The following is a 21,331-nucleotide window of genomic DNA, read 5'->3' on the forward strand; positions in this document are numbered from 1 at the left end:
CAACAGAAATTCAAACCACTTTTCCGTTTAGTTAGTTATTAAACAGTGAAGAACAGCAGTTGACACTTTTTTCCACCGCATTCAGAGTCTGGCTTTTGTTCTGACAAGGAGGAATGATAAAGTCGTATCATTACTTACGTTTCAGAATGTTTCTTTGTTCCAGTTCCTCTGCAGTTGGCCTCTGACTTAATCGCCTGTGTAAAAAGATCAGGATCAGTCTCTTCACCATGTTTCTTTACAGCCGTGTTTGCTACAACATTGTCATTATCCCATGTTGGAACTTGTATGAGTGCAAGTGGCTGTTGAAGACCTCTGCCACTTCAACCCAGAATGCCTAATGCAGCACCTGGACTGAAATCCTTGTTGCAAACAATATTTTTTGATCTGAAGGAAGTCATGCGTGGTTGCATCCTATCATTGCATTATGCAAAAAGCATCTGGAAAGCATTTCACTTCGCATATTTCCTTTCTCCCACGCCTGCTTTCAGGTTTTTCTGAGCCTGATCATTTGTATGAAACTGCCTGATGTTGTATGCCCCCCAAACGCTACTTATAATGTTGATGACATGATGAAAAGTAGGTTCTTATATCTACCAAAAAAAATTCATGTTTTTATTTATCTAATTCTGTCACACTGAGTTGAAAGTCCTATTGAGCGATTTGCTCTGAAGAGAATTTGAAACTTGCAAAATAGTCATGACTCTTGATTAAGTGTCCAAATACTGAAAAAGTGCAGTCAGTAGCCAGTATATGAGGAATTTCCAATTTTCATTGTTGTCATATTTATGGATCTATCAATTCACAACTGGCATTTATCAGATCCTGTTAACAAAAGGGACAGGCCAATTGAGAAGGTAGCAATGAGTGACATGGACAGAATAGTGTTTTATTGCTATCCATGATCAAAGTGTTTTTATATGTGAAGTTAGTAGGTCTTCTTATCTTCGGAGTGATTTGTTCCAATTCAATCAATTTCAGCAGCAATCCTTTGTGAATTTAAAAACAAGATTATTTATCATCACATACTTTCCCCGGAGGTTTAAATGCGATAGCTCATTCACACTATCACACATGTGATGACTTCAGCCAGGCTAATGAGGTTGGCTTGCTAGAGTATGAACTACCTGATGAGTCCTAAATGATGGTTAAATCAGGGAGCCTTATGCTCCCTATTTAAAGCAGGTGTGTCAGACTCCCAGCCTGCATTCAGCAGGGAGCAACTGGAGAGCTGGCTGTGTACAGATGTATAGTATAAATAAAGTAACTTGGTGATGGGACTTCCGCCTCCGTGGAGTTATTACAACATGCATGTAGATTAGAATGAACAAATCAATAAGAATTCAATACAATTTGAAATGGCTCCAGTCTCTTTTGTAACAGGCTTGTCCTTTCTTAGAGAAATTAATGACTTAGTTGGAATGGAAATCTTGCAAATAGCTGAGCATTCTCAGTAAGTTACAATGCTTCTTGTAATTGAATTGCCAGGAGGTAAACTACCAGGTGAACTTAAAAATAGTTCTCTCACTTTCAAGATAGCTGTTTTACCCTGGCTGCATAATTGTCTTGCAGATGATTTGATGGTATCTGTCCTAGCGTTTCTGTCTCAGAATAGCATCTCCTGTTAGCTTTAAAAGTAGGTGACAAACATACCTTGCCCATGTGACCTGTTACAAGTCCAAAGTCCTTTTCCAAATAAGGGTGTGTTAGGACAGTAAACATCATGTCTTGTGGCCTTTCACACTGAAGGCGGGATTTTACGGCCTCCCAAAACCGTAAAATCCTGCCCAAGGTCAACAGACCTTTCCATGGTCTGCCCCTTTCCCGCTCCGATTCCCGTGGCAAGCGGGACAGTAAAATTCTGACCTGAGTGTTTAAGACAGCAAAGGTATATGTGTTTGGAATGAGGAGTCATCATGATGCAATGAAAAGTCCATGAGATTCATTTCATATTTATCTGATGTCCATTGAGTTTTAATGTCTCTGCTGTCCAAGATGAAGCAGAAAGATATAGCTATAACAAAACATAAATTTAAAAATTGTAATATCTTCATGCCTATATTAGGCATGCCGGGAAGTAGAGACAAACAGATGGAGAGGTTGGACACAAAGCATTTGAGGAAAAGGAGAATGGAGAAATGAGAGCAGTGAACAGAGAGTGAGATAGGAAGAGAGGTTTTAACTGCAATAAGGCTTGCAAATAGGAGGTGGTTAAAAGGGCTTGCAGGGCATTGGGAAGCAGCAGCAACCCAATGGCTTCTACCTTTAACTAGAGCACAGGAAGCCAATGTGGAACAGGCATGTTTACAGTTATAATATACACAAAATCTCATTAAGAGCTGTTTTTACTCAGTTGAGTTTTAATTAAAGCTTAGCAGTTTCCTTGGCTTTGTGGAGGTTGCCATGGACATCAAAACAAAAAGACAAGTGTGATTTGAGGGGCTAAACAAATGAAGGATAAGAAATCCTTCAAAATCTGAGATCTGACCCCTGCTTCCTTGTCTGGGGGAAAGACTTCTATTCTTACAACTTGTATTGGGAGTCTGTTTTCATTGCCTTGAAGATGATTTCCATTACTTTGGAGTATATGGCCTTTTATTTGTTCTTTTCAGTTGCCAAACTTTAGTTCGGCATGTGAACATTGCCATAGCTTTACCTTAGACCTTAAATGAACAAGGTGACCACGAGAAGGGTTGACCACCTGCTTAACCACCTGCTGCACCATAGGAGAGAAGGGTTGAGTACACAGATCCAGTTTACAGGAGATAATATCCCCAACATCTGGTTCACAAGCCGAGGAAAGCTTCCTAGACATGCCTCTTTCTTGTCCTTACTCATGGATTGAAATGTTCATACTTATTAGAACAGATGATCATGATACTGAAAACAACGAGCAGAATTCTTCCATTTTGACGCTAAGGGCAGTGGTGGCCAGCTCCAGTGACATCTGCCCCACCAACCGGAATAGTGGGATCCCACGCCAGATTTAGTGCTTGGAACCTAATTAATTATGCACAAACATCCCCTCTGTGCCACTTAGTAGGCTGTGAGCTGATTTGTCCACCCGCTATCAGCTACCAAGTTCAAAGGTCCTGGTGCCATATTTAAATACCAGTCCAACACACTCAAATCACTCTCTCCAGCCCACCTGTCTTCACCAGACCATGCAGGATGTCAGCAATCCAGAGGAGAAAAAAGCTAGCAGTCTCATGAATGAGTCTGTTCCTTAACTCACTTGAGGAAGGAGCAGCGCTCCAAAAGCTCGCAATTCCAAATAAACCTGTTGGACTTTAACATGGTGTTGTGAGACTTCTTATTTAATTCAATGGCCCCAAGAGGCCACCACCTGTGAGGTGTCCATGCCCCACTTGGACTTCTGGACCTCTACTCACTGCAACTTGAGTCTTCATCCATCATCTTACAGTAAAAGTGTGATATCCCTTTAACTCCCTTGTTTGGGAGCTTTTCATGCAGCCTTGTCAGGGTCCAGCTTTCCTCCCCTTCGTCTTCTCTTTGCCTTCCATTGTTCATTTTCTAAGAATGAGGGCAACGTATTTAATGTAGTCTACTTGTACTTCAGCAAGGCTTTCGATAAGGGCCCATATGGGAGATTGATAGTGACGTTAAGAGCCCATGGGATCCAAGGAAGTGTGACAAATTGTTTCCAGAGATGGCTGAGTGGCAGGAAACAGAGGGTGATGGTGAATGGGTGTTTTTCTGACTGGAAGATTGTGGGGTTCTGCAGGGATCCATGTTGGGACCCTTGCAGTGTGTGGTTTATATAAATGATTCAGACGAGAATGTAGCAGGGTTCATCAGTAAGCGCGTGGATGATACAAAAATTGATAGGGTGGTAAATAATGAGGAAGGTAGCCTTAGATTACAGGAGAATATAGATGGGCTGATCATTGGCAAATGGAACTCAATCCCCAAAAACCACCCCTGCAGAGTTCCCCTCTTCCCTCCACGATCACCATCCCCGCAGAATTCCCCCCTTCCCAGCCAATCACCACCACTTGCAGAGTTTCCCTATCCTCCCCAGTCATCATCCCTGCAGAGTTCCCTCCCCAGTCACCACCACTGCAGTATTGCCCCCTTCCCTCCCTGATCACCACCCCTGCAGAGTTCTCCCCTTTCCTCCCCAATCACTATCCTTGCAGAGGTCTCCCCTTAACTCCCCGATCACCCCTGCAGAGATCCCCCCTTCCCTCTCTGACCAGCACCCCTGCAGAGTCCTCCCCTTTCCTCCCCAATCACTACCCCTGCAGAGGACTCCCTGTTAGCGGACAACAAATTTATGAAGTTACATATATAATATGAAACAGGCCAAACTGCACTCCATTAAAGATTAAAAGGGACAGATCCAGACAAGCAGGCAAAAGGCATGCTTTTAAAATGCAAACAAGGTCTAACACACAAAACGGAGCCAGACAGGGTGGCACCAAAGGAAACTAAATTAAAGGTACACCCTCATCTAATCAAATCAGCACCACTGACCTAATCAAGTGATATCAGGAAGCCTCCATAGAAACACCTAAGGAGAGGATTAACATAACTAAGGAAGCCTTCTTGGCCTCAAAAGACTTCCTGAGATCAGCCAAACACCCATTGTTCAAGAAACCCCGGAGATTCGAGACCATTGATAAACCCATCGGACAGAAATGAATACCATACTTAAACATCGATACTGTACTTAAAACATCCAAACAGAATGGTCAGAGTCAAACTGTAAACAAAACATTAACATTTGAATCATACAACGTGTCAAAGTTCGAGTATAACTGTAGCCCATTGCGGCGGGCTTTCAGAGTGCTTTCGGGACAGTGCTGTTTGTATGTCCTGATTGCACCTCCGTCGACGTTAATAAAGCTGTACCGCTGTTGAACCTGACTCTGAGTCCGAAGTGGTCGTGTTCGCCCACTCGCGCTAACAACTGAGGGCTCGTCTGGGATCGCGACCGTCGCTGGAACATCGTCTCTGGGCACTGGGTGAGTATCTTTACTCATTTTATTAAATCCACGTAACATTCGCCTCCCAGTGTCTGAGCGGCGTTTCACGGCTGCCGCGATCTGAACCTGTGAACAGAGGCCGTTCGATAGCTGTACAGCGGTAAAGTAGTGTTCAAGTTCCTCTTTGGGCGGGCGATCGGGGTCGCGAACTGTGATTGATTGTGTTGTTTTTGCATTACACTGACTCCCGACAACGAACCCGACAACAAACCGACTGCCCACTGGGGACCCGACAAAACATGTACTAGTAGTTATAAAGCCGGGGAGGACGTCCAAGGTTAGGGCCACTGGGATCGGACTCCGCGGAGTTCGGTACACGTCCGGGCGCTGCAAGTCGGGAGGACATCTGCAGGCGCGAAAGATTGGGCCACTGGGGCAAATTCCGCGAGGAGTTTGCTACATGTCCGGGCACTACTAAGTCTGTAGACTCTGTGAGTGCCTCGAACACTACAAGCAGGAGACCTCTGGTAGCGCAAAAAACTACTACACGCCGGGGAGACTCTGACCCGTGGTCAACTACACGCCTGTCCGCACCCAGGTGAGGGTGGTTGCCTAGGAGATAGGGTAACGGCGGGCCCCTGAGAGTCGACTTAGCGCTAAGAGTTGGTTCGGAGAAGTGGCCCCGGCCCCTGTAGTCGATAGTCTCTCCGTACGCTGCGGTCCCTGCGGAGAGGCTGTACAGAGCTCACCTGCCCCTGAGAGCGGTAATCTCCCCGCTACACGCAGGCCGGGCTCTGCGTGTTGCCACTGAAGGTTTAAACACACTGACAGTGGGAACACCAAATCGGTAACCCAATCAGAGATACCCACACAAGTATCCGTGAGAAGCACCAGAGTCAGGATTAGTATACCACTGGTCCTAGTTAAGAGACCCGACATGGATAGCAATGATACCACCTTCGAATGGGGACCAGAAGGGTCCCTCACCTGCTATCTAGCAGGTAAAAACAAGAACCTAATTAAAAACATAATGAAGGCAGGGTGGAAGCCCCACGACCGGCTTGAAACCCAGCGAGAGTGGTGGGCAAAAGAGCAAAGGAACAAGGACGACAAGGACTGGATCCTAATATTAAAGGCCCATGTCACCCTTGCAGGACGAATTCACAATTACGTACAAGGCAAGCAGGAGCAAGCCACACAGCGACAACACACCGCTGTGATGGCTGCTAACCCCGTGCTGCCAGCTCTGTCCAACTTCTCACGCGAACCTCCGAGTGAGGAGTGTTCCGACTGGGAATGTCTAGTGGACGAAACAGGTCCACTATGCCCGACCGGGGGGAACAGAGCGCCATGGCAGCTCCCATCAAAATTGAATACGTCCCCGGGGGGCAAGGAGGAGACGGGCGAGGGCAACCTGCCCAGGCTCAGATAAAAATGACCTATGTATCTCTCACCCCGGGAGACACAATGAAACTACCAGACAAACTCCCGACCCTCCAGCCCAGACAGCAACGCAATCTTCTGGCAAAAGCTCAAGGAGATGCAAATGTGTCACAATCTACACAATCGGGACATAGCAGGGCTCGTAAGAGCCAAAATGCCAGAAAATTATTGGACCCGGCTCCAGGTAGAACACCAGAACGGGACCTGGTGCGTGAACCTGAACGAGAACCGCCGAGAGCAAGACCAAGCTCTGGCGGATTTTAAAAATGATATCACCCAAACCGTGGGGCAAATCCCCGTGAGCTGGAACGCAATCGTAGGGGTACTGCAGGGGAAGGAGGAAGGAGCCCAGGAATACGGGCGACATAAATTCAACGCTTTTATGGCCTATGGGGGAATGCCCGATGCAGATAGGCAGAACCCCGCGTTCCTCCAGTTATATCGGGACGGGTTGAGCTCAGCACACCAAGCAGTTCTAAAAACCGGACTGGTGAACGTTAACACTTTTGATGAGCTAGAAAACTGGGCCATTACTGTAGACAACCAACAAAGGAAGATCCAAAGCGCCAGGGTAGGGGTATCCGCCCTGGGCACTGACAGAGGGAGCTGCTACAGGTGTGGGGAACCTGGCCATTATAAAAAAGATTGCCGAGCTCAGGCATCCCTCCCATACATGCCGCAATTGCGGCAAATTTGGAGATAATGAGTCAGTCTGTCGTAGCAAGAAGTTCCCAAGGAGGGAAAGAACGCCCCTCAGACACGACCAAACCCCGGCAAGCACCCCTGACACAAGGGAGGGCGAAGTCGTCTCCGATACCGCACACCTCAGCCACCAGCAGTTGCTGGACATTATACAGACCCTAGCGGCATAAAAGACCACATGAATTGAAAACCACAAAAGACCACCAGCAAGGAACAGATCAGATGCTCGAGGAGTATAAAAAGTGCAAGAAGCTACTTAAGAGGGAAATCAGGAGGGCTAAAAGAAGACATGAGGTTGCTTTGGCAGACAGAGTGAAGGAAAATCCAAAGAGCTTCTATAAGTATGTTAGGAGCAAAAGGATAGTGAGGGATAAAATTGGTCCTCTTGAAGACCAGAGTGGTAGACTGTGTATGGAACCAAAAGAGATGGGGGAGATACTAAATGGTTTTTTTGCATCCGTATTTACTGAGGAAACGGGCATGGAGTCTACGGAAATAGGGCAAACTGGTAGGGAGGTCATGGAACCTTTACAGATTAAAGGGGAGGAGGTGCTCGCTGTCTTGAGGCAATTCAGAGTGGATAAATCCCCAGGACCAGACAGGGTATTCCCACGGACCTTGAGGGAAGCTAGTGTTGAATTTGCAGGGGCCCTGGCAGACATATTTAAAATGTCAGTATTCACAGGGGAGGTGCCGGATGATTGGAGGGTGGCTCATGTTGTTCCGTTGTTTAAAAAAGGTTCCAAAAAAAATCCGGGAAATTATAGGCCAGTAAGTTTGACGTTGGTGGTGGGCAAGTTATTGGAAGGTGTGATAAGGGATAGGATCTACAAATATTTGGATAGACAGGGACTTATTAGGGAGAGTCAACATGGCTTTGTGCGTGGTAGGTCATGTTTGACCAATCTATTAGAGTTTTTCGAGGAGGTTACCAGGAAAGTGGATGAAGGGAAGGCGGTGGATGTTGTCTACCTGGATTTCAGCAAGGCCTTTGACAAGGTCCCTCATGGGAGGTTAGTTAGGAAGGTTCAGTCGCTAGGTATACATGGGGAGGTAGTAAATTGGATTAGACACTGGCTGAATGGAAGAACAGTAAGAAGTCTCACAACACCAGGTTAAAGTCCAACAGGTTTATTTGGTAGCAAATACCATAAGCTTTCGGAGCACAGCTCCTTCGTCAGATGGAGTGGATATCTGTTCTCAAACAGTGCAAACAGACACAGAAATCAAATTACAGAATACTGATTAGAATGCAAATCTCTACAGCCAGCCAGGTCTTAAATGTACAGACAATGTGGGTGGAGGGAGCATTCAACACAGGTTAAAGAGATGTGTATTGTCTCCAGACAGAACAGCTAGTGACATTCTGCAAGTCCAGGAGGCAAGCTGTGGGGGTTACTGATAATGTGACATAAATCCAACATCCCGGTTTAGGCCGTCCTCATGTGTGCCGAACTTGGCTATCAATTTCTGCTCAGCGACTCTGCGCTGTCATGTGTCATGAAGGCCGCCTTGGAGAACACTTACCTGAAGATCCAAGGCTGAATGCCCGTGACTGCTGAAGTGCTCCCCCACAGGAAGAGAACAGTCTTGCCTGGTGATTGTCGAGCGGTGTTCATTCATCCGTTGTCGTAGCGTCTGCAGGGTTTCCCCAATGTACCATGCCTCGGGACATCCTTTCTTGTAGCGTATCAGGTAGACAACGTTGGCCGAGTTGCAAGAGTAGGTACCGTGTACCTGGTAGATGGTGTTCTCACGTGAGATGATGGCATCCAACGCCGGCATCTCCACATCATGACTACCATCGACGCCGCAAACTGCCGGCTCCAAGTGGAGAGGATCTCCAAGAAGATCGCGCATATCGACACAGACATCAAGTTTCTACAAACATGCAAGAAAGCAGACAAGATACCGAAAGGACTACGGATCACGAACCCACTCAGGTCAACCTTTAACACGGACTACGCTGAGAGACTTTGCCGTCGCACCTCTCTCACCCTCCTCAAACACCTCATACACCAACTCTACAGCAAACGCCGCAGCCTGGAAACCAAGATCGAATCCATAGTCTCAACTTGTGCTCAGGACGCAGACCAGCTGCGAAACTCTGCCAAGCAGACGAGACAAAGGAACTACACCATCTACATGCACACCAAGAACAGGAAACTTGAGAAACTCGGCATCACCACCAGCAGCAACCAAGCCTCCCCCGGTACCACAGTAGAAAACAGTACCACTGCAAGAAAGTCCATTGTCAACCTATCGGACTACACACTTCAGCCAGATGAAATCGAAGTCCTCAGCCGAGGGCTCAACCTTTGCCCCACTACCAAAATAGACCCCATCAGTCTCGCAGCGGACACAGAGGAATTCATCAGGCGAATGAGGCTGCGGGAGTTCTTCCACAAACCCCAAGAGGCCAACAGCTAACACAATGAGACAGCTAATGAACCGGAACAGCAGACAGAGAGATCCGCAGTGCAACCAAAGAGGAAAGAGTCGAATTGGACTCCTCCGGAAGGCCGCTGCCCTCGACTTGACATGTATGCCCAAGCCATCAGGAGGTGCGTCAACACCAAATTCATCAGCCGCACTCACAAGACAGCACTGAACATCACCCAAGCACAACGCAACGCCATCCACGCTCTCAAGACCAACCGCAACATTGTCATCAAACCAGCAGACAAAGGAGAGGCCATGGTCTTACTGAACAGAACGGATTACTGCAAAGAAGTGTACCGACAACTGAACAACGAGGAACACCACAGACAGTTACCCATAGATCCGACCAAAGAACACACCCGTCAACTCAACACTCTGATCAAAACCTTTGATCCGGACCTTCAGGGCACCCTCCGTGCTCTCATCCCACGTACTCCACGCGTTGGAGATCTCTACTGCCTCCCAAAAATACACAAGGCGAACACACCCGGCAGTCCCATCGTTTCAGAAACGGAACCCTGTGCGAGAACCTCTCCGGCTATGTCGAGGGCATCTTGAAACCCATTGTACAAAGAACCCCCAGCTTTTGTCGCGACACTACGGACTTCCTACAGAAACTCAACACACATGGAACAGTTGAACCAGGAGCACTCCTCGTCACAATGGATGTCTCGGCACTCTACATCAGCATCCCCAACGATGATGGCATTGCTGCAACGGCCTCAGTACTCAACTGCCAGTTTCCAGATGCAATTTTACAACTCATCCGCTTCATCCTGGACCACAATATCTTCACCTTCAACAACCAGTTCTTCATCCAGACACACGGAACAGCCATGGGGACAAAATTCGCACCTCAATATGCCAACATCTTCATGCACAGGTTCGAACAAGACTTCTTCACCGCACAGGACCTTCAACCGATGCTATACACTAGATACATCGATGACATTTTCTTCCTTTGGAGTCATGGTGAGCAATCACTGAAACAACTATATGATGACATCAACAAGTTCCATCCCACCATCAGACTCACCATGGACTACTCTCCGGAATCGGTTGCATTCTTGGACACACGCATCTCCATTAAGGACGGTCACCTCAGCACCTCACTGTACCGCAAGCCCACGGATAACCTCATGATGCTCCACTTCTCCAGCTTCCACCCTAAACACGTAAAAGAAGCCATCCCCTCCGGACAAGCCATCCGAATACACAGGATCTGCTCGGATGAGGAGGATCGCAACAGACACCTCCAGACGCTGAAAGATGCCCTCATAAGAACAGGATATGGCCTTCGACTCATCGATCAACAGTTCCGACGCGCCACAGCGAAAAACCGCACCGACCTCCTTAGAAGACAAACACGGGACACGGTGGACAGAGTACCCTTCGTCGTCCAGTACTTCCCTGGAGCGGAGAAGCTACGGCATCTCCTCCGGAGCCTTCAACATGTCATTGATGAAGACGAACATCTCGCCAAGGCCATCCCCACACCCCCACTTCTTGCCTTCAAACAACCACGCAACCTCAAACAGACCATTGTCCGCAGCAAACTACCCAGCCTTCAGGAGAACAGTGACCACGACACCACACAACCCTGCCACAGCAACCTCTGCAAGACGTGCCGGATCATCGACACGGATGCCATCATCTCACGTGAGAACACCATCTACCAGGTACACGGTACCTACTCTTGCAACTCGGCCAACGTTGTCTACCTGATACGCTGCAAGAAAGGATGAATGAACACCGCTCGACAATCACCAGGCAAGACTGTTCTCTTCCTGTGGGGGAGCACTTCAGCAGTCACGGGCATTCAGCCTTGGATCTTCAGGTAAGCGTTCTCCAAGGCGGCCTTCACGACACACGACAGCGCAAAGTCGCTGAGCAGAAATTGATAGCCAAGTTCCGCACACATGAGGACAGCCTAAACCGAGATGTTGGATTTATGTCACATTATCAGTAACCCCCACAGCTTGCCTCCTGGACTTGCAGAATGTCACTAGCTGTTCTGTCTGGAGACAATACACATCTCTTTAACCTGTGTTGAATGCTCCCTCCACCCACATTGTCTGTACATTTAAGGCCTGGCTGGCTGTAGAGATTTGCATTCTAATCAGTATTCTGTAATTTGATTTCTGTGTCTGTTTGCACTGTTTGAGAACAGATATCCACTCCATCTGACGAAGGAGCTGTGCTCCGAAAGCTTATGGTATTTGCTACCAAATAAACCTGTTGGACTTTAACCTGGTGTTGTGAGACTTCTTACTGTGCTTACCCCAGTCCAACGCCGGCATCACCACATCAATGGAAGAAGCCAGAGAGTGGTTGTGGGGGATTGCTTCTCTGAGTGGAGGCCTGTGACTAGTGGTGTGCCGCAGGGATCGGTGTTGGGTCCATTGTTGTTTGTCATCTATATCAATGATCTGGATGATAATGCGGTAAATTGGATCAGCAAGTTTGCTGATGATACAAAGATTGGAGGTGTAGTGGACAGTGAGGAAGGTTTTCAAAGCTTGCAGAGGGATTTGGACCAACTGGAAAAATGGGCTAAAAAATGGCAAATGAAATTTAACGCAGACAAGTGTGAGATATTGCACATTGGAAGGACAAACCAAAGTAGAACGTACAGGGTAAATGGTAGGACTCTGAAGAGTGCAGTTGAACAGAGGGATCTGGGAATACAGGTAGAGAATTCCCTAAAAGTGACGTCACAGGTGGATAGGGTCGTAAAGAGTGCCTTTGGTACATTGGCCTTTATAAATCGGAGTATCGAGTATAAAAGTTGGAGTGTTATTACCACAGGTTATATAAGGCATTGGTGAGGCCAAATTTGGAGTATTGTGTACAGTTTTGGTCACCTAGTTACAGGAAGGATGTAAATAAGGTTGAAAGAGTGCAGAGAAGGTTCACAAGGATGTTGCCGGGACTTGAGAAGCTGAGTTACAGAGAGAGATTGAATAGGTTGGGACTTTATTCCCTGGAGCGTAGAAGATTGAGGGGAGATTTGATAGAGGTGTATAAGATTTTGATGGGTATGGATAGAGTGAATGCAAGCAGGCTTTTTCCGCTGAGGCTAGGGGAGAAAAAACCAGAGGGCATGGGTTAAGGGTGAAAGGAGAAAAGTTTAAAGGGAATATTAGGGGGGGCTTCTTCACGCAGAGAGTGGTGGGAGTGTGGAATGAGCTGCCGGATAAAGTGGTAAATGCTTTACCACTTTTAACATTTAAGAAAAACTTGGACGGGTTCATGGATGAGAGGGGTGTGGAGGGATATGGTCCAAGTGCAGGTCAGTGGGACTTGGCAAAAAATGGTTCAGCACAGACAAGAAGGGCCAAAAGGCCTGTTTCTGAGCTGTAATTTTCTATGGTTCTATGGTTCTAATTGTGTCGGCCCCCACCCCGAGAGCCGACCCCCGTATCTGGGTTAACACATCGTTAGGGCACCGGCGGTGCAAGATATTAATAGATACGGGGGCCTCGATATCCCTCACCAATATGGCACTTCCTACGACCCACCGTTCCATTGTAGTGGTAGGGGTAGGGGGAAATAGGACCACAGCCTATCAGAGTGAGGCAGTCCTACTCGAGATCGAGAACATTTTACTCCCAGTCCACTTCTGGGTATGCCCAAACCAGGAGGGAACGATCCTGGGGATAGACCTTCTGGGGGAGCTGGGGGCAGTGGTGGACGCTTTTAATAAGCGCCTGCTGTGGACCGCGAGGAAGGGACATAAGAGTGGGGTCCAGGGATACTGGGTCCCCAATAAAAATGTGGCTACGGTCCGTGCAGGAGCCCATACCACGCAACCCGGGATTGGAAAAGGGAGGGAGTAGTGGGGCTTCTATGTCAATCACTGTCCAAGTCTGGGCGGCAGGAAAACAAGACTGCGGCCTCATCAGGATCCCTCCCCTACATATACAAGGGCCGGTCCACACTCCCCACAAACAATACCCCATAAAGCCTGAGGCACGACAAGCCACTGAGGAAATTGTCCAGGCTTTGGTCACCCAGGGTATCCTAAAACACACAGTATCCAACACCAACTCCCCGATGTGGCCAGTCCGTAAGCCAGACGGAAGCTACCGACTGACTATAGACTACACTGCCCTAAACAAAGTAACGCCAAAGGAACATCCCATAGTCGCGAGTCCGTCCACCATTTTCAACGGACTACGACCCGAACACTGCATCTTCTCCGTGCTAGACGTTGCAAACAGATTCTGGTCCATCCCACTCCACACGGATTCCCAGGAGAGGTTCGCCTTTACCTGTGGAGGAAAACAATATACATGGACATAACTTCCCCAGGGGTTCCACAACAGCCCCAACATTTTCCACCGAGTTATGAGTGAAGCCCTCGAAAAATGCAATCTGTCCCCCTATAGGAGCACCTTTCTCCAATATGTGGACGATATCCTCATCGCTTCCACTAATCCCACGGGACACATAGGAGCCCTGTCCGTAATCCTGCGTGCCTTGCAGGCCGTGGGATGTAAAATCAACCCAACCAAGGCACAACTCGCACGACCCGAAGTCCGATATTTAGGGCACAATATAAGCCAGGGGAAGAAAACCCTGCCCTCCGATTGGAAGACCGCGATTGTAAATATGCCCCGTCCAAACACAGTCAAAGGGGTCCGCAGAGTTATGGGACTCTTTAACTACTGCCGGAATTTCATTGACCAGTTCGCATCCCTTGCTGAACCAATTCAGCGACTGGTCAAAGGAGGAAAACCAGGGGCAGAAACAATTGAGTGGGGACCCGAACAGGAGGCAGCATACACCCACCTAAAATCAGAACTACTAGCAGCCCCAGCCCTACCCTGCCCAACATAACTAAACTCTTCTACCTCTTCTACGACTCAGAAGAGGGATTTTATAGCTCCGTGGTAACCCAAGAATGCGGGGGCACCCTGCGGCCGGTAGCATACTACTACACCCGACAGTCCCCGGTAGCCAAGGGACTGCACAAATGTGTGGCGGCTCTAGATTGCGCCGCCTGGGCGGTCAGGGTGTGCGAACCGGTCACCATGTCAGGCCAAATCATATTACACACGAAACACACCATTGTCGAGCTCTTGAATACAGGCCGACTCAGGACTGTTTCGGACGCCCGAAGAGCCAATTGGGAAGCGGTGCTCCTTCCCCAGGATCAGTCGATCCAGATCATGCGAGACACCGGAAAGAACCCGGCAGAAGGATTCCTTTCAGAGGGGAGCCCACACCGCTGCCCGATTAACCCAGGCGCTGAAGCAGAGGAAGGGATTAACGACCAACCCCAAGACAACCCCGACCTCACACTATATGTAGACGGGTCCCGAAGACAAGTAGAGGGACATTACCGCACAGGCTGGGCAGTAGCAGACCAAAAGGGGACACTGATAGCAAGGGACGCCATGAATGGGGATACCTCCGCCAGGTGGCCGAACTCATAGCCCTCACGGAAGCCCTAAAAGCGGGAAGGGAAAAACGAGTGAACGTGTACACCGATAGCCAATATGTGTTCGGGGTGGGCCACGACTACATGACGGCCTGGAAAAGGCGCAGGTTCATCACCGCAGGGGGGGACCGCATAAAACATGAGAATATCGTCTGAGACCTGGTAGCAGCGGCCAGGCTACCCTCAGAAGCAGCCGTAATTAAGATAAAAGCCCACCAGAGGGTGAGGACTGCAGAACAGAGGGGGAACCACTTAGCAGACGCTGCCGCCAAGGCTGTAGCCGGGGAAGCCCTCCCGCAAATAGCTGTCATCACAATGCCACCCCTGGAAGAGGTGGACATTTGCAAGCTTCAGGGCAATACAAACCCAGACGAAGTGACACAGTGGGAACAGGCAGGGGCGTCCAGGGTCAAGAATGGGGTGTGGCACAGAGGGCACCAAGTAGCCGCACCCTCATTTGTACACACCGAGCTACTCCGACTCCACCACGAGCCGGACCACTCCGGCCGGGATGGGACTCTGGCCCGACTATCAGCCGATTGGTGGTGGCCAGGGATGGGGCGGGATGTAGCCAAACACTGCCAGCGCTGTGTCATATGCGCCCAACATAACCCCGGCCGACCCTGAGAGTCAAATTGGCCCACCAACCCAGACCAAAGAGGCCCTGGGAGAACCTCCAGATCGACTTCATAGGCCCTCTACCCACTAGCCGTGGGAAGAAATACTGCCTAGTCCTCATTGGTCAATTCACCTGCTGAGTAGAAGCATTCCCAACTCGGGATTGCGGAGCTGCCACTGTAGCCCGCATCTTAGCATATGAGATCATCCCAAGATGGGGAGTCCCATGACAACTGGACTCCGACCAGGGGACACACTTTACGGGCAAAATAATGAAACAAACTTGCAAAACCCTGGGAATCCAACAGCGATTCCATATCCCGTACTGCCCTCAAAGTTCTGGGATGGTCGAGCGAATGAACCGCACGCTCAAAAACGCAATCGCAAAGTCAATCGCTGAGACAGGTCAGGGGTGGCTGGATGTCCTCCCCTGCATCTTGATGCGCCTACGGGCCACCCCAGGTCGCACCATAGGACTCGCACCATTCGAATTGATGACGGGGAGGGGAAAACATCGCTGTAGGAGGGGAAGAAATGGCACCCCTTCGGGACAAAATGAAAAGGTATGTGCAACAGTTAGACCACCAACTCAGAGAGTTGCACCACACAGCCAGAGACCAACAAGCCATAAAGGACCAGGCTAGGAAGCAGGATATCAGTCACACCACCACACTTCCCCGAGTAGGGGACAAAGTCCTAATCCGAGTTGCTCCAGACCAAACGGGGTTTCCACCAAAATTGATAGGACCCCATGAGATCATCCGCACCAGCGACACATGTGCCTGTGTCAATATCAGGGGGAAGGGCCGCTGGAAACACTGGTCACAGTTAAAGGCATACGACCCCGGGGGGGCGGGAGACAAGACAGACCGACTGCGGGGACGAGGATAATCCGACGATACAAAACGAGCCGCGCATCGACCCTTAGCTAACCGCCTTTGTCCACACAGCGGAGGTCGAGCTAACAACCTTCACTTCCAGCACAGAGGGGGCCGTGCGTCAACCATGGCTCTGATATATATATATATATATATATATATATGTGTATATAGATGTGTGTGCATGCTTAAGCAAGTTAAAAATATAGTTAATACTGAGATCCTAATATCTGGCGGCCACCAGGTTTTGTGTACCCTCCCCACCCCCTCTCCAGGACAATGCGGACCGCCTGGAGGATGATCCTCACTGCGACCTTCCTGATGAGTGACGCCTTCCGGGGCTACACCACCTATTAACAATCCCACGGAATAATGTTCAACACATCCGAGGCGTTGTGCGTGCTGGCCACACCATATCCCGAGGACAGTAGGACGCATTTCAACGCGTGGCTGCAGGTCGATCCAGGCATTGATGTGATCTGCCTCACCTGCACACTAGACATGCTCCGAACATGCATCCAACGGTCGGACTCTCTGAGCAACACTGGCTGCACCTTCGGGACCATCTGCGCCCTCCCTGAAGATCCACAGACCCCACTACAAAGTGACATTCTTAGACTGGGCATTGACATTTGCGGATATTATGGACTAGCTGAGGCTCCTGCAGTCTCACTATATGTATGTTTTACGCTTCCTACAATGCGGGCCCCCATGACCACAGCGCCCGAAATCTTACCCTGCCCCTTGCAGAGCAAGGGGTCGGAGGGAGGACTGGTGCTGTGGAACGAGGGGGAAATTGTGTAGGACAATGTAAGACACGAGGTCGTGCCTGTTCTGATCGATATCTCAGGAATCCAGGTGCCGGGACGCTGTTCAGAACAGACAAAATATGTATCAGATGCTGGGTAGGGAAACCATAAAGCAGGCCATAGATACAATGGGAGCAACACACTATAGAGACAACACACACACACACAGAAACAAAAGGGACATAGTCAACGACATCTTCACAGGAATAAACACAGGATCCACAGTGGTTAACTCTATTGACATCCAGGGCCTCAATGACAAGATCGAACAATGAAAGGGGGTGATGAAAGATATCCTGCAGCGGTCACTAGACCAACAGGCCGAGCAGGCTCTTTTAGGGGAGGAGGGCGCCCATATCCAACTAGATGGGATCACAATATTGGAAGCGCACGCCCGTACCATTAACCACGTCATAGATAGAGAGAGAGAACACGGCCCGGGTACAACAGAGACAGCTGTGGATGATAGCCCAATTACGACATAATTTGGACCAGGTACACAGGGGGGAGGTGCCCGACTGGATTGACAGCGGCCAGCTGGCACAACTCGCAGATCAGAAGGGGGTGCTGGATAACTGGACCCTGAAAGGAATGACGCGGGTGTATCCAGTAATCCCCGACTGCGAGGTTAGCGAGGGCACAGGAGTAGGGATGGTCCTATTGATTCCGATAGTTACACCAGACTCGGGACCATTCCCTATCTTCCAGATCGAGAACATTGGCGTTGTCAGGGGCAATACCTCCCTCCGCTACCACCTAACTGAAGTCACGGCCATCTCAAGGCATGGCGTGATGTCAAGCGCCTCCCTCTCGGGATGCAAACAAAGGGGAGAGATAACCATTTGCCCTCACCCACTGGGACAAGGAGAGGCAGCTGAATGTGGGTTTTGGCACAACATCGTGGGCCGAAGGGCCTGTTCTGTGCTGTACGGTTCTATGTTCTATGTTAATCAAACACAGGGCTGTACTCTAGAAATCATACCGACAGATCCACACTTTGCCCGGGCAGGATATGGAGGACGAGGCAGGTACTGCGTAGCCACAACAAAGACATCCTTTGTATATAACGGCTGACATGTCCAATCCCCAGCCCAAACTTTTGTTTCACCCCTCGCAGACCAGTCACCATTGGCCAGGCCCACATCACCAACATTTGAAGTAGGCAGACTCTGACACTTAATGCCACGGACCCACTGAGAGATGACCTCAAATACTACTGAGAGCCAGAACAAGCTCCCATCCCACACCTAGCCGAAGTGCTGAGGGAGCTCCGCCTCCGTTCGGCTGTGCCACCAATTACAGTCACACATCAAAACCCGAGAGCACGACACAGAGTCAGCCAGACAGAGCCAAACATGGGGGCAGAGGGTATGGGACTGGGGCCTAAACATGGACATTCACCCCTGGATCCGGATAATCTCACATGTACTAGTCACGATCCAACTTATACTCGCAATATCTTGGGGAATAGTGACGTGTTAGAAATACCGCCAACACAAGAAAACCAAAGCACGAAGAAAACTAATCAGAATGATTGACGAGGTGGGGCGACTGACAAATCGGGAGGATTTCTCGCGCGTACACCTAATCTGACAAACCTCGGGGCTCCTCTAAACTGCATGACTGCAGCGTGCAAATGCAGGGAGCACCGGACACAAAATATGTTAAAGGGGAAAATCGGTCTGAGGGAGGCGAGACAAGTCCGCTCCCGACCGACAGGGGGGAACTGTTAGCGGACAACAAATTTATGAAGTTACGTATTGATGCGCGATTAAATCACTCAGGAGGCTAGATTGTACCCGGGAAATAAAGGCTTTTATTACTGACAAGAATGGAGCACACTATATACAATACAATCCCAGACTAAAGGGTCTCCAGGCAGTGCAGTGACCTTTATACTTCCCCTGGTAGGCGGAGCCAACTGGAGTGTACCACAGAACAATATCAACAGGTAGAACAGCCCAACCCTAACACCAACAGTAATTACAGTAACATATCTACAAACCCCATTGTGCTGACCATCCATGGCTCAGCACTCATAGTGGTAACCAACCATGGTTCACCACATTCACCCCTCCTTTAAAAACAAAGGCCGGTGGGGCAAAAAAACAGAACAACTGTTCATATAATCACAAGTTCAGTCGTATTGGAGGACCGCACCGTCTCTGCGACCTCCTCAACACTGGCGGTAACGCCGGTTCTGGTGACCGTGGTGACCTTCTCTCCAAGGCGGTGTCCAGTGACTCCTCCAGTTCCTCACGGACAGGTGGACCACGAGGTGGCGACAATCTGCTGGACTCGAGCACGCCTCGAGGTGGTGACAATCTCCTGGACTCAGGCAAGCTGTACACGGGAGTAAGAGGATTAAGTGGTGGTCCCGATACTGCCCGCGCCGTGTCAGGAGGGGAGATAAGGGTCGGGGGGTCCCTAACTAGGGGTGTGGGAGCGACTGGGGTGTCCAAGTCCCCTGCTGGTGCCAGATCTCTAATAGAGACCGTGTCCTCTCGCCCGTCAGGATATGCCACATAGGCATATTGAGGGTTGGCGTGGAGGAGATGGACCTGTTCAACCAAAGGGTCGGACTTGTGGGTCCTAACATGCCGCCGCAGGAGGACAGATCCTGAGTGCGTCAACCAAGACGGTAATGAGGTCCCAGAGGAAGACTTCCTAGGGAAGGAAAACATCCTCTCATGTGGAGTAGCGTTGGTTGCCGTACACAGGAGTGAGCGGATAGAATGGAGCGCATCAGAGAGTACCTCTTGCCAACGGGAGACTGGAAGACCTTTAGACCTCAACGCCAGTAAGACAGCCTTCCAGACTGTAGCATTTTCTCGTTCAACCTGTCCGTTACCCCTAGGGTTGTAACTCGTAGTTCTACTTGAGGCAATCCCTTTTGAGAGCAGGTATTGCCTCAAGTCGTCACTCATGAATGACGAACCCCTATCACTGTGGATATAGCTGGGGTAACCGAACAGGGTGAAAAGATCCCGTAATGCTTTAATGACCGTGGCAGTGGTCGTATCAGAACAGGGAATGACAAAAGGGAATCGTGAGTACTCGTCAATCGCATTGAGGAAGTACACGTTCCGATCTGTCGAAGGAAGGGGGCCCTTAAAGTCCACACTCAGTCTTTCAAAAGGGCGAGTGGCTTTAATGAGGTGTGCCCTGTCAGGTCGGTAGAAGTGCGGTTTGCATTCAGCACATACCTGGCAGCTTCGGGTTATGGACCTGACATCCTCCACTGAGTAGGGTAGATTCTGGGCCTTTACGAAATGGAAGAGCCGAGTGACCCCCGGATGGCAGAGATCATTGTGGAGGGCCTGTAATCAATTCTCCTGCACACTTGCACATGTTCCATGCGACAGGGCGTCTGAGGGCTCATTGAGCTTCCCTGGACAGTACATGATATCATAATTGTAGGTGGAGAGTTCGATTCTCCACCTCAAAATTTTATCATTTTTGATCTTACCCCGTAACGTGTTGTTGAACATGAACGCCACGGACCGCTGGTCCGTGAGCAGGGTGAATCATTTTCCCGCCAAGTAATGGCGCCAATGCCGAACGGCCTCCACAATGGCCTGGGCCTCCTTTTCCACCACAGTGTCGAATTTCGGGGCCTTGGAGGGTGCGAGAGAAAAAGGCTGGTTAAGTGTGGCGGCCAGGGCGAAATCCGATGCATCACTCTCCACCTGAAAGGGGATGGACTCATCAACAGCGTGCATCGTGGCTTTCGCGATGTTGGCTTTTATCCCTTCAAAGGCTAAGCGAGCCTCTGTTGCTAGGGGAAAGGAGGTAGACTTGATGAGCGGACAGGCTTTGTCCGCATAATTGGGAACCCACTGTGCATAGTATGAGAAGAAGCCGAAGCATCTTCTCAGTGCTTTGATGCTAGTGGGCAGGGGAAGTTCCAGGAGGGGACGCATACGGTCTGGATCAGGGCCAAGGACCCCGTTTTCCACCACGTATCCGAGAATTGCTCAACGGCGCTTGCGAAATACGCACTTCTCCCTGTTGTAGGTCAGATTCAGGCGAGACGCAGTGCGTAAA

The 21,331-nt window shown here is 49.6% G+C and overlaps 1 protein-coding gene across 1 annotated transcript in view; it reads right to left on the minus strand.

Annotated features, from left to right (window-relative positions):
- The window catches only part of phactr1 (phosphatase and actin regulator 1), a 550,549-nt gene that overhangs the window by 72,859 nt on the left and 456,359 nt on the right, over window positions 1–21,331 (minus strand). Inside the window, exon 8 of the mRNA XM_078200644.1 lies at window positions 139–194. Within this exon, the coding sequence (XP_078056770.1) occupies window positions 139–194 (56 nt within the window). The remainder of the gene's footprint in view (window positions 1–138; window positions 195–21,331) is intronic.

This window comes from Mustelus asterias, chromosome 2, assembly GCF_964213995.1.
Source record: "Mustelus asterias chromosome 2, sMusAst1.hap1.1, whole genome shotgun sequence".
Lineage (NCBI taxonomy): Eukaryota > Metazoa > Chordata > Chondrichthyes > Carcharhiniformes > Triakidae > Mustelus > Mustelus asterias.